General features: G+C 37.8%; 1 protein-coding gene across 1 annotated transcript in view; it reads right to left on the bottom strand.

The window, feature by feature from the left end:
• Positions 1-14,967, bottom strand: part of FNDC3B (fibronectin type III domain containing 3B) — a 298,122-nt gene that overhangs the window by 117,316 nt on the left and 165,839 nt on the right. The window contains exon 4 of the mRNA XM_026705754.2: positions 8,593-8,669. Within this exon, the coding sequence (XP_026561539.2) occupies positions 8,593-8,669 (77 nt within the window). The remainder of the gene's footprint in view (positions 1-8,592; positions 8,670-14,967) is intronic.

The raw sequence follows: 14,967 nt of genomic DNA, 5'->3' as shown, positions 1-14,967 counted from the left end.
TATTTTTCTTGACCAAAAGGAGCATCCTGAGTCATCTTCAGGGGGTAGTTCTGTGTAGCCTAGAATATAAAGGAATTTGGGCTCCTAGAAAAAAAAGAGTAGTGACTGCTATCTAAAAAATGTTGGGAAGAATAAAATAATTCAGCAGTTGAATTCTATAGTTGGAACGGTTGATGGGACAGTTGCCACTACATCAGGTTTAAACCCCAGAAAGTGCTTAATTCCAAGATGTCCTTGGCTTTCCAAGTTCAGCTGTTCTCCTGAAAATGATGTAGCTTCAAAGATTCTGTCCTTGGATTAAAGAAAGGTCTCACTTTGATTATTGCCATAGATACAATCTGTCCTTTTGGACTTTTACCCAAGGCTTCATAAAGTGATTGAATCTGCAGTTACTTCAGTCTTAGATGATCTTCTGCTTAATTTCAGAGGCCCATCAGTCCGATATTTCTAGCCTATAAATTATAAAAGTTGACTCCATTATTTATCTCAGGAGATTTGGACTATGTTAGAAATAGGGTTGAGCCAAAAGAGAGGGGGAGGGGGGAAATGCATGGAAACGTCAGGCAGTTCAGAAAAATAGTCAGCCTTTTAATTATTACTCAACTGATAGATCTTCCCATATCTCATTATTTCTAATCCTATTCCAATTAGTCCAATTATCCCAATTATTCCAATTATTATATACTTAGGGCAGATTTCTTACTGTAAATATGAATTTAGTAGGTACTTTTAAGACTTATTAAATATTGTGCTTTAATTATATTATCTGTTCCCCAAGCTGCTGTGCGTGAATAAGGAAAGCAATGGTAATCCACCTTTGACAGAAGTTTGAAGTGACATTTACAAAAGGTTGGCTATCTGAACAACATACAATATTTTGGCTAAAGTAAGGGATACCTTGGAAGCAATTGACGAATTGCTGTTCTTTTTAAGACTGAATGGGGATGATTGACAAATATTTATTACATATTAACCACTCCATAGGTTAATTTGTAAGTACATTAGCAATACTCAGTCAATCATCTGTATCAATAAACTGTCTTCTTTTGTGACATTTCAATTAGTCCTAATAAAATTGATTTTGTTCCGTAATGATAAGAACGGCCTCCCGTTTGCTGTCCTGCATGAATACAAACTTGACATCCATACATATGTCATAAAATGCAAAGGACATGCGAGGCAACAACCATATGAAGGCCAATCAACCTGACACCAAAGATATGCAAACTTTTAAATTCTGCAGAACTCTTCTTCAGATAAAATGCTATAGGAAGATGTGAGTGGAGAAACAGCAAACATTAAAAAAAATGAGACCAGGTATATTTGTGGGGTATGAAGTTTAGAATCTATCCCATGATGGCAGACTGAATGCATTAGTCATTAGTAGCATTGTATTAGCCTTATGAAACTGCCTGCTAAATCTCTCTATATAAAAGTGAAAAACCACTCATGCATCATCACGAAATCTCCAGAACCGTAAAGCCTACAAACTTGAAATTTGGCATGTATGTTTCTCTTGGCTTCTAGGTGCTCGCTAAGAAAAGATTTTTCAAAATGACCATGCTCTGATGCTAAGGCATTCTACCCCACCCCCCAAACACAAGCAGAGGAGAGGAGTTTCAGTTTCAGTTTTACTTTCACAGCACCAAGCAACTTTACTACAGAACTGTTGAGCTAAGCTATACCCAGGCTCCTTGCTGCTTCCTTTCGCTGACACAGCAAATACTGCTTCAGTTACCAAACAGCCCTCAACTCTCTCACACTGACAGGATACTAGCCAGATAAATACCGATGGATGCTGGTAGGCAGAGACACAATTTCCCCCCTTTATTTTCCTCCCCCAAAATTAAACCCAATCACATAGTTTCATAGCAAAGCACTGTATAGAGCTAGTTTCCAAATATGCCATAAATCAGATATTGCCCCCAAAAGCCTGGTAGTGATCACACTGATTGGCAGGTGCAGTCTGGAGTCTCACACCAGGATATTTTTAGCACCAACATCTCTAAATTAGGAACAGAGAATTACTGACATATAAAGCATGCTTTATAACCAAGCAGTGGTTTTTTGTCCAATGCAAACTGATGCAGACAACAAAATAGATAACAATGAAGGGCATGCACACTATCCATGCTAAAGGAAGAGAAGGGATGGGTGTCTTGGCAAAAGCTTTGTTTTTCCAAGATGCAGCTCATCCAAGTGATTCGTCTTCAAGCAAATTTGTTATCAGCAAAGATACACACATTTGTGCCTGCCTCATCATCTGTGCCTGATTGTGTCAAGCAAGATCTGGATTATCCACTGAAGTGAGATTTAGATGTCTCTCATAGATTTTATGTCAACCAGAGTTTCTTTCTGAGAGCCGTGGTGGTGCAGTGGTTAGAAGGCAGAGCTGCAGGCTAATTCTGCCAGCAGTTCAGCAGTTCGATTCTCACCAGGCTCAAGGTTGACCCCGCCTTCCATCCCTCCAAGGTTGGTAAAATGAGGGCCCAGATTGTTGGGGGCAATATGCAGACTATGTAAACCGCTTAGAGAGGGCTGTAAAGCACCGTGAAGTGGTATATAAGTCTAAATGCTATTGCTATTGCTTTCCAGCTCTTCTGTCCTTTATCCCCATTTCTATCCTAACTGGCCTGGAGGGAACTCATACCACCACCACCCACATCTTCCCCTCCCTACCCCCCCCCCCCACTTCCCTATCTTGTGACCATGATTTTACATTGAAGGTATTGTCATTTCATTGGGTTAGGAATATTTACTGATTCCAATGTTTTTATGCCATAACCCACCCAGAGTCATTTCAAAGTCAGGCGGACGGCAAGTAAATTTAATAATAAATAAAATAAAATGTGAGAGTTGACTTGAGAATTTTCCAGTGCAGAGATGCCAGTAATGTGAACAAGTCATCCAGTTCAAGGCCAAACAGTGTAAGATGACAGGTGCCAATCAATTATTTTAGTGATTCCATCATAATTTTTAAAAAATAAAATAAAAAATGTTAAAGAAAAAAATGACAAACAAGAAAATAAAAATAAAACTGAGATTAAAGGTATCAAATAAAGCAGAAATTTATAAACATCGTGAAACCAGAAAAGAAAAACCCTACAAAGTTTTGATAAGAATTTTCAATAGCGCTGTATTCAATTCAATTGTCATTTTAAATTTTCTTTTGCTTAAAATTGGCTTATAATTTTAAAATTTCAGGTCATGATTAAAATTAAGTTAGTGTACAAGAAACCCCACCATATAAAAATGTGAAGCTGTTGAAAAATTAATTAAGATTTGTACTGGTGGAAAACAATAAAAATCTATTGATAACAAAAAAAGTGAAGCAAAATATACAGTATATGGTAATTTCTATCTTGGCAAAAAAGTTTTGTACTTACTTAATAGATCACTGAAGACTTAAATATGAAGACTTTATGTGTGTTTTTTTTTTTAAAAAAACCCTTCAAATCAAAAACTCATGCATGGAAATGTAATCCAAACATGGTTTCCATGTTGAGTTAAATTCTAGGTCAGTTCTCCTTTTCAAACGCATAGTTATTTCACACGTCAAGACACAGTTTTGCAATTTGAGGTGCCATTCTTTGACAGCTCTAACGAGTTGTCTAGTGCCATGCCAAAGGTCTGAGTCCTTCAATCCAGTCAAGCTTTGCCAAGTCAATTGTGAGGAACCCATTGCTCAGCTCCAGCCTGTTAGCTTGCCAACAAGGCACACAAGACTCAACTATTTATTAAGGGCAGCATTTGTAAACAATCTTTCCAGCCTATCAAATGCTCGTGCTTCTAAAGGGCCTTGCTCCATGTTCTGTCACTAATTCCCCAGGGTGATATAGCAAAGAGAGAGTGTCAGCGAGGAAAAGATGGATCTTTCATTCCTTGGCTACGTAGAAAAGGGAGGAAGTCTGTCTAAAGCCAGAGAAGGAATCATCTTCCATTATTTTCCACTGTAAGCAATATTTTTTAGGAAAGCCCCCCTTCCTCTTTTGTTCATGCCTGGGCTGCTAGGACACACTAAAGAGCCAACAAGTCACGTAGCATCACTGGGATTTGACATGGAGGCAAGCAAATGAAAAAGGGCAAATATATCAATGGGGACAGTGTTATCGTTGCTTTTCTTTAAGTTTTTTTTTGGTGAATTGGAGACAGGAGAGATCCTTATGGAGTCTAGCCAGATGGCGGAAAGACAAATAGTAGAGGTGTAAATATGCATGGATGCCATTATCAAATTTACATCCATCCTTTTGTTCTAGAACTCAAGCAAGCATATGTATTTGCCTAGTTTTCATCATGCTGTGAGCCAGTTGGGTCAAGAGAGATTTTCTGGTGCAAAGACACCCAATAGGATTTCATGGCTGATGGATTAGACCCTGGGTCAACCTACTCCTTACTCAAATCCAAATGTCTTGAGGTTATCGTGTCAATAATTTAGGGGAATGTTTCAGTTTGTTGTAAGTCTATCTACCTGTAGTGTTTAATAATATAAAATTTTCAACAATATCAGTAGCCCTTAGACTTATATACTGCTTCACAGTGCTTTACAGCCCTCTCTAAGCGGTTTACAGAGTCAGCCTATGGCACCAACAATCTGGCTCCTCATTTTACCCACCTTAGAAGGATGGAAGGCTGAGTCAACCTTGAGCCAGTGACAATCCAACTGCCAACTGCAGGCAGCTGGTAGTCAGAAACAACCTACAATACTGCATTCTAACCACTGTACCACCACGGGTCCTTCTGCTCCTTACTCTCAGTCTTCTGGGCCAAGTCTGGAGGGAAGAGATTGCATCTTGGAGTGTCCATTAAGGAAAAGGATTCTCTTCCTCACTATGAGGATGGTTTTCATTGGTACAGGATGAGAGGGAGAGGTTGTTTCCTAGAATCTTTTGGGGGGTGACAAAGGGCACAATTCTCTCCCCTCCTTCAACACCTACCCTAAACTGCTGGGATGGATCATTTACCAGTTTGAGCAGTGTATTGTTTATACTGCATCTTTTGACCTCAGGCTAGTCAGTTGATATGGTCAAGGTTCTATCTCAAATTCCTGGGTGAAGAGCCACCTCCAATTCTATTCTATTCTAGTCAGAATAGCACACTGGACTGCAGCAACTCACAAAGGACACATGGGTTGCATTCAACAATGAGCTTAGCATGGTTTTGCATTAACCTATTTTCTGCATCTGGATAATACATCATACTATAAACTGTCCAAAAACAGTGGCTTTCTAGAATGCAAGTCACAAAAAAGTAACAACAGTTAACACATCCCAAAACTTAGCAAGTTTTATGTATGCAACTGGTAGATTTCTACCTGGCCCAGTATATTATTAAACACGCTGGCAAACAAACAGATGAATAACTAATCAAGTCCTCCTGCATGTTCCACACCAACAAGTGATAACCTCTTTTTCTGCTGATCATTTTTATAAAGCATATATAATAAATGCAACCTTTTAAACTGGATTTGCAATCAATGGACAGCCGAGACAATGTGCAAGCATATTCCATTACAGTCTGAAAGCTGGCATAATAAAATGGAAAAAAGAAGTTAATGGGTTTTGTTTAACAGGTTATTTCTCCATGGGGATATCAGTTTTCAGCTCAATATTTGAGACATAAGCTTTTGAGGACTGAGCAAATTGAAGTCAAAATATGTTTTTCTTCACAAATTGGAATGTTCTTATTTCCTTTACATTCATATCTTCCCTGGGCCAAAACAAACATGAGGCAAATTAAAGAATCACTCAATAATCCCATTAATTACCTACATCACTGAAGCTAGGCAAGAGCAAACAAGGGAAATACAGCTATTATAACATCACCATCAACAAACAACAACAGGAAACTTAACCAAGTGACTACTATGTGCTTCAAGCTGTTGTTTGGTATGAAGTTATTTGCAAAGCAGAACATTCATTTACCGCATGGTGAGAAATAGATTTTGATTCAAGAGAGGGGGGAGATAATATATAGGCTTTTCTTTTTACTATGCAACCAGCTGTTTTATTTAAAATTTTTTAAAAAAGAGTTTTCACAAAACTTGCTTTGCATGGGACTTGAGAACAACGATAAGCAATTGATTCCCAGGCAAACTGGGAGCTATTAAACCACACAACTGCAAAAGAAGCAGCTTTATACAAGATCAGATGTTTTTGCCTATCTGGCCCAGAGTTGAACCTACTGAGTGATAGCTACTCTTGAATCCTCCCCATCCTGCGCTATTTTTTTCTTTTAATTAGATACTTCTAACGTAGCGCAATTGCAGCATTGAACCAATCTTGATTGATATTGAAAGGTTACGCATACTCAGATATGGTTGGATGGGACTCTATCAGAAATCCCACAATCAGTGACTAAATTTGGACATCGGGAAAAAAATGCTTCCTAGAGGAACGTAATGGTAAACCGACTCCATCTATTGACCAAGAAAATCTTACGGACATGTTCGTGGAGATACCAGCAGTCAACTTTGACTTGATTTAACTTCATTCTTAAATAATTTTACTCCAGTTCAGATCTTGTTCAGATCTTGACAACCTTTTCAATAATAACAGTTTTCATAAGTTATTGATTTATATCCTTATAGTACAAAGTCACTTTTTGTGAGTTAGGCAGTCATACAAATTTGATAAATAAATAAGCAAATAAATAAATTCAAGATGCTGGTTACTATCTATAAAGCAGTGGTGGTATGGTACCGGTTTGGTCTGGTTCTGCCAAGCCGGTAGCGGCGATGAGCAGCAGAGACTGAACCGGTTCTTTCTGATGTTGGGTCCACCCGCCCGCCCAGGCTCCCATACTCACCTTTATCCTCTGCTTTTGAAGCACAGCTGCTTTCCGCGGCACAGAAGAGTGACGCGCGGCAGCTGCTGAAGCAACCGGGAAAGTTCAGGCTTGAAGGAAGTGAGTTGGAACGCCTCTGTGCCTACACAAATGCCTCTGTGCCTGTGCAAAGTGCATGCCTGTGCAAAGTGCGTGTTTGGCACATGCATGCACACAAAGTGTGTGCATGCGTGCAAAGCGCACCCACCAAGCCACGCCCACCAAACCAGTGGTAAAAGTTTTTGAATCTCACCACTGCTATAAAGCCCTTCATGGTTCATAGCCAGGTCATTTGAAGGACTTTCCTCTTTTTCTTACTTCTACCTGGGGACCCCTGACTTAAATAATGTCATCTTGTGGGTCCACAGGAGGCATAGAATGAAACAACATCCACCCCTTCAAATTCAGATCAACTGCATTCTCTCTGCCTTTCTAAAAACCCCTTTTTTCTCCTAAGCATTAAATCAAAGGATTTTATGCCCATCTTGATGATCTCTGACTTTTTGATGCTCTCTGAGGTTGCCTCTGGTGCTATATGTTTTGCTATATTTTTACCTCTTCTTTATTAGTGTGCATTGTCTTCAATCATGTACATCACCTTGAGTTAGTGCTGACTGGAAAACTCTATAAAGTTTGATTGATTAAATAAATAAATGCCCTAATAAAGAATACTTTAAAACATGTTATCAAAAATGAATGTCAAATATGGGAATACTATAATACATAACAGAATTATGAAGTAGGCTAGATCAAGAGAAAGACATGGCAAGGATTCTAGGAATCCACCTTATTGTAGTAAGGTAGAGTATCAGAATTTTGAAAGCCTGACTAAATTGCTCCCTGTTCCACAATATACCAAAAATAAAATAAAATGAAATAAAAATCAAGGTGAGTTAGCTTTGAATTTCCTTTTCATATTCTTTCTCAGAATCTGTTCTGCAAGTCCCTCCTTAATGGCTCTTCCATTCCATTCCTATCCCCAAGGTCAGTTCCTCATTCCTTTACAAGTTCAGCCATCAGCAAAAGGACCACAACTATCTCATCCTGGAGCACTTAAAAGAAAATACGTTGTCAGGTTCTACCAGATAGAAATGGGACGGTCTTTTTAAGATAGGCAGAGCTCTGGATGTCTTCTCAGATTAACAAATACCTGGTTAGTTGCTGGAAACTAGCAATACTATTAAGAAAATATTTCAGCTCCTTCTGATCTATATGCTGAAATGTGTGGACATCAGTCACAGAATGTATTTGATTATTCAACGAAGGCAAAAAGGAAAAACAGTAACTGAAACCTTTATCTGTTTTTGCAATGGAAATACATTAAGTTGAGGTGGAAAAAGGAGTTGATACTCAACCCAAGAGATGACATAATCAACATTTCAACTGACAAAGTAAAAAAATAGGAACTGTCACAATAAAAGAAGCCAAAATAGATTTACTAGAAACGTCTGGCTTATAAACCAGTGTCAAAATTATCTCCCTTATGGCAATGAACTACTATGTCACAGTGAGTAAGAATTCTTTCCCTACAGCTCATAGTAATTAAATATAGAGCAAAGAGTTACTGCTGGGAATGAAATCTATTGTTTTTTGAGATTTAACTAGTGTCTACATACGCTCACATCATGCCTTTGAAGCCAGCCTTGAAAGATTGACATTTGTGTGTTTTTCTTTAAATGAAAAGGAGAGAAATTGCAGAAATGCCACTGCAGATTTGGTGGAGAACACACAACCCAGCCATGCTACATTCTCCTGCTGAAGGAAGCATACCTGTGATATATAACCTGGAGGCACATGTATGGGAGGAATAGATCCATTGGGGGACATCATGGGTACTTCTGCAGGTCCTGTGGGAGAGGGAAAAAAAGAAAATTAAACAACCGAGACACATTTAATGCTCATGTAGTGCACTGTGCTGAAAATTTCCACAATAATTTGATTTAGTTATGTAGAAGTCACATTTTATGCATATTTCTCTGGTTGTGAGAAGCTATCTTGAGTGGTTTTGCATTCACTGCATACTAGAATACCTTTTGGGGTAGATTATAAATACTAACAAATGACAAACAAACTGCCTCTATCCTTGTAATGGTATTGTTGATGTTGAAGCAACTACTAGTTCCAGTGCTCTGGCTTCATTTTGTATTTACACCTTGTGCAAACAATACTTTCCTTCTCACATACCTAGATCAGGAGTGTCAAACTTGATTTCATTGAGGGACACATCAGGGTTGTGTTTGACCTCTGGGGGGCGTGGCCAGGGGGGGCATGGCCAGCTCAACGTCATTCACATTGGGATGCCTGCAGTGGCCCGAGCACTCTGCCAGTAAAAATGGGCTCTCGAGCTCTGTTTCCAGCTGTGACTGCTTCCTGCAACCCTCAGCCAGCGAAAATAGACCACTGTGGGCTGGTCCTTCACGGTTTCCAGGGCAGCCCCATGAGCTAGATCTAAGCACCGCGTGGGCCGAATCTGGCTCCTAGGCCTTGAGTTAGACATCCCTGACCTAGATGAAAATTATTGAGTATGCAGAACTATTTCTAAATTAATGTGAAACAAACTAATACACAAACAGCAGCCATATCTCTCCAGGTACATCTATCAATCAACCTTTATTATCAAAGTACAACATGTGTACAATGAGATTGGCTGAGCCTCCCTTTGTGCACTCCCCCAACACAACTCACAGTGAAGACAGAAGTCCTGAACCCAGTGAATCCTACTAACAAACACACAAACTTATTGTACCATGTGAACTTGTTGCACAGCGCGCTGGCCCGCAAGTCTAAAGAATGTTTCTGTTGTGTGTGCAATAAGCTTTCCAATGCCCATAGTTACAACTGAACACCTATGTCAACTCTGAGCTATTTGGTTTACCCAGATCTGATTCACAAAGCTTGAGTATCAAAGCATGGTACATCCTGGTTTACATTTGGATTAACAAAATGAAGCTGAAAAAATCCCACTGACTTTCATGACTAATAAGTCTTCATCCAAAAGTAGTCGCTTTTGTTAGTATATATCTCAAAATCTAAATTGCACCAGAAAGCCTCTGTTGCTGATTGATGCTTTACAATGGTAATAAAAACCTTAGGTGTTACTACATACTAAGAAATAATTCTGGAGAATTACATTCACAGGAATCTATTCAGATGTAATGATTGACATTCAAAGAAGCATATAACAACTTAAATATATGAATGGTTCAATATATCAGAATTATGACCCTTCAGAGATATGCTGAGGTATGCTGAAGGTATCTGTTTGATGAGAGCTAGAGAAGAAGACTTAAGGGAACTCTTGCTGAAGCTCAAAGAACAGATCACGTCAACAGATAATGACATTGTGGGAAGTAAGCAGACAGGAAGGTGACATTATATCAAAACTTCATTTTCTATAATCACAAAAAGTCAGGAATGGTTTTCATAGCCATGAAGTAAATGGATGTCCACTATTTCACTATTGTAGATCTAGACCAGAGGTCTCCAAATTTAAGACTTGTGGATGTCAACTGTCAGAATTCCCTAGCCAGCATGGTTGACTGAGGAATTCTAGGAGCTGAAGTTCACAAGTCTTAAAGATGCCAAGTTTGGAGATCTCTGATCTAGAAAAAAATATTAAACTGCAGAGACAGAATCCTGACAACTTCAGTACATGTCAAAGTAATATTTATTCCAAGTCTCTCTGGGTAATCAGCAAAACTGAACAATGAAAAATGGATTTCTCCATTTTACATTACTAGACAAGATTACTAGAGTACATTACTAGAGAAGATTGTTGAGGAACCTTGGAGTGGAAGAACAAACCTCCCTACACTGCCTACAGTCATCTTGGTTGGCTATATAAATAGTCTAAATAAATAAATCTGTCCTAAATGACATAAAAGCAGATCGCTCAATAGAAACATCATTAATGAAATTAAAACTTTGGTATTTTACACACATAATGGAAAACCATTGGAGAAGACCTTGAAGTTTGGGGAAAAGAAGGCAATTGAGAAAGACTGACATAAAACAAGATAGCCAGTTACTGTCACTGATGACATAAGTGTATGTTTATAAGAACTCAAAGGAATTATTACTGATGCAGAAAAGTGGTGTTCATTGGGTTACAGAGTCGGAAGCACTCTGAAAGACAGAACAATTGATACAAGAAAACTCAGTCAGTTCACAGTATATAAGATACAAGCTAGAGATTTCAAATTCAAAATTTGGTCCTGTTGCTATTTATCGTATACTAACTCTTGATCCTACATAGAGATCCAGCCATGTGCATAAACATTCATAAAGATCTGCATGCCTCATTTAAGTTGTATAAATAACACAGTAAACCACATAATGTGAATGCTCTCCTGGCGTAAAAGAAATAGCTCCAGCTTAGTTTTGAAATATTTGAAACTACTCTCTGAAAAATGCAAGAGTTAAAAACAAATGAAATTGCCACTCATGTAGACACAGTGTTTGGCATCGGCATCTAGATAAAGCTTTTTCTTTATGACTGTTGAATGAAGGCTCCCAGTCGCATTCAGTTTTACATATGTGAAGAAATATCTCAGGAACATCATAAAACTCATTACTTCAGCACTTCAGATTAACCAAAGAATGTGGTTATATAAGCAAGAGACTTAAAAGTTTCCACTCAAAGCTCCAGCCCTGGATGTGAAAAGATACTTTCTGGAGGATCAAAATGTAAATATAGTAAAATGCATCTAACATAGGGATTAGAACCCTGAACTAAAAAAATATATAAATCTAGATAAAATGGGAAATAAAAACCACAGAGTAGCTTAAAAGTAAACTTCTTCAAACTGGTAACCTCCAGTGATCTTGGGATCCTAATTCCTAGAGTTCGTTTCTGGGAATTGTACTCCCAAAACATCTAGAGGAAAATCTATTAGACGGAGACTTTGCTTAGAAGAGAATAGGCCAATTAGTTCCTCTAGAACAAGGGTGTCAAACTCAATTTCATTGTGGGTCACATCAGGGTTGTATTTGACCTTGGGGTGGGGGTGGTGGCACGGCCAGCTCAACATCACTCGTTTTGGGGTGCCTGTGGTGGCCTGAGCACTCTGCCAGTGAAAATGGAGCTAGGGAGGGCCATGCGCAGCCCTCTTGAGCTCTGTTTTCATTGGCAGAGGATTGGAGGCTGTTGCAGCTGAAAATGGAGTTTGGGAGGACCTCACATGGCCCTCCCGACTTTCATTTTCACTGCCAGAGACACCAGCAGCCAGTCCTTTGTTGTTTCCAAGGTGGCTTCAGGGGCCTTGAGTTTAACACCCCTGCTCTAGAGGGACTGGATGTGACATGATAGCAGTATTCCGATATCTCAGGGGTTTTCTACTTTTAGTTCAAAGCAGGTGCCAACTGCTTTTACATTCAAATTCCCTTTGCAAAAGACTTGTTTTAGCCTCAGTCTCCCCTCCCCCATCTCTCTCTCTCTGTGTATTATCATCATATGTGCACTTCATAAGTAGTCTCTTAACCTCAGGTGTGACCCTCAGCTTCTTAATATCATTTTGATAAAGAGTTTAGAGAATGCTGGAAGAGTGGATGATTTATTACTTATAGGATGTTTTCACTACTATGTTTTGACTTCAATGCTGCAAAAATAAATTCCACATACATTTCATTTCTCATCCTTTATTACCATTATACCAACTACTTCAACTGGTAACTCCATCTGAAGCCTGAAACTTTCTTTTGCCTGCAACAGTTCCTTGGTTCGTTTAAAAGATTTATTTTCGTGTGCATAAATGAATCATAACCTCACACGAAGGATACTGCAGTCCTACAGCTAGAAGTACACTTTTTAAAATCCCTGCTTTTCCTCAGCAAGAGTTTCTCAACCTTAGCAAATTTTAAGTTGGGTGGACTTCAATTCCCAGAATTCGCCAGGCAGACATTATGGTATTCTCAACAGATGACTATCCTGCCTCTGTTTAAATACCTCCAGGGAAGAGAATCTGTCACCTTCCAAACCAATTTGTTCCACTGTTGTTGTAAGCCAAGGACTACCTGAATTAAGTTTGCCTCCTGATATAAGGGTATTTTATGAATGGCTACTACACCATGGGAGATTATTTAACAACAAGGGCATATCCCTAAAATTCCAAATATTCCCAGTAGTCTAAAATGTTGGAGATTATTACAATGAAATATCATATCATTTATACATAGAAGACAATTTTGAAATCTATAGCTGCCCAATACAATCTGAATCTATCCAAATTCCACCCAGAAGCCTATAGAATGGTGTAGGAAATAACTCTTCTTTTCTTAATCTAAGAACTGCTGCTTTCACCCAAAGTCACTGATCCATGAGGATTCATTTATTCATAATGGTGCCCAAGCAGGTATCAATTTGTCCCTCATATGATCTTCTAGTCCAACCCTCTGCTTAGACAGGAAACCCTATATCATTTCGGATAAATGGTTATCCAATCTCCTCTTAAAAACATCCAGTGTTGGAGGATTTCTAACATCTGGAGACAAGTTGTTCCACTGATAAATTGTTCTAACTCTCTTCACTATGGCAATTTCGTACCATAGTCAGTTCACATCTGGCCTACTTGAAAAGAATGAATGATATTATAATATATGAAAAGCTATTGGGTTCTAAATACTAAAGAAACAAAATAAGAAGCCAATTATTTCTGTGACTTATTAGCTGGCACACTGATTACTTTGCCTTATTGAGTGAACAGATTTATATCCAGCAGTACAACCATGTCCTTCAAGTTTGCATCACTTTCCAGAAATAATCACAATTCCACTATGATGGAAGTGGTCATATATCCTATGACTATCTTCCTTTATTTTTTTCTCTCTCTCCAGAATGAAGTCATGTTTTATTTCAGGAAATTCTGTCTGATTAATCACCCTCTTATTTTAAATTCCCAACTCTTTAAAAAAAAAAATACTGAAACGAAGGTGGTTTTTTTTTTTTTTTTTTTGCTATTTGGAACAGATCACAATATTTGCTTGCTCATATGTCATTTTAATATGGTCATTAACTGATTCATTTATATTCTTTACTACTTTGAGTACTCTGCAGGAAACATCTAGAAATAGTTTATCATTAACACTGCCTGATGTCATTTTCAATGTTACTCTAGTCCAGCCTTTCTTAACCAAATAAGGCTCTAGATTTCTTTGGCTAAACCTCCCATCATTCCCCAGCCAACATGGTCCATGGATGCCTTTTTGCAGGTTTCTTCTTTTCCTGAAGTTTTAAAAAATATATTTATTATTATTATTTTTTCAATATACATCCATATTATGTGTGAACAGAATTAGTTCTGGGGTACCATTCATATTAATCCAATTCATCATAACAATATTAGTAATCTCTATCACTTTTGTTGAATTTAAGTAATCCTTATTATATTGTTTAAACTTATATAAACAAAAAAAATGCCTAACTCGTCATCTTTATCTCGAAAGTTTTTTTTTTACATGAACATTTGAATACCTCCCAGTGTTATATTTAAATGTTGAAATTTATGCTGTCCTATTATATCTAACTTATATTCTTCAGTTTTTTTCAGTATAAAATTCAGTTAAGGAAGCCTATGGATTTCTTTCATGTTTTTTTGTCAGTATTTTTTTGTCATTAAAAAGAACAGCATTTTATGATATGGAATACAAATACCCACTGCAGATAATTTACCCTTCACAACCATAGGAAGAATTTTCAACTACCTGTTCCATTTGTCAATTGTTGGTTTTAAAACTAAGCTCATGATCAACTTAACTTTCAGAGAGTTCTTAAATTAAAGCTCTAAGCCTACACAAATCAAGTAGAACAGTCAAATAAGATGTAATTTTCAAATCCATTCCATTTGATATGGATGCCCATTTCATTAGGCACTGGATGGTTTACAAAATACAAAAAAACCACAATTTTAATAGTTAAATATAATATAGAATATGGAATTTTCTACATGACCTACTTTAAATAATCTAAGTAACATCCAGTTTAATTAAGTTGCTTTAAGAAAATTGTTTAGGAGGAGTTCTTAGTTTTAGATCATGTTAACAGAATTGAGTTGGAAGGTCTTCTAGTCCAACTCTCTACTCATGCAGGAAGCCCTATATCATTTCAGAGAAATGGTGATCCATTCTCTTCTTAAAAACCTCCAGTTTGGA

The sequence above is a fragment of the Pseudonaja textilis genome, chromosome 4 (assembly GCF_049901715.1).
Source record: "Pseudonaja textilis isolate UNSWEBS1 chromosome 4, rPseTex1.2, whole genome shotgun sequence".
NCBI lineage: Eukaryota > Metazoa > Chordata > Lepidosauria > Squamata > Elapidae > Pseudonaja > Pseudonaja textilis.
Note: the sequence above shows the minus strand (reverse complement) of the source record. Positions and strands in the feature narration are given on the sequence as shown.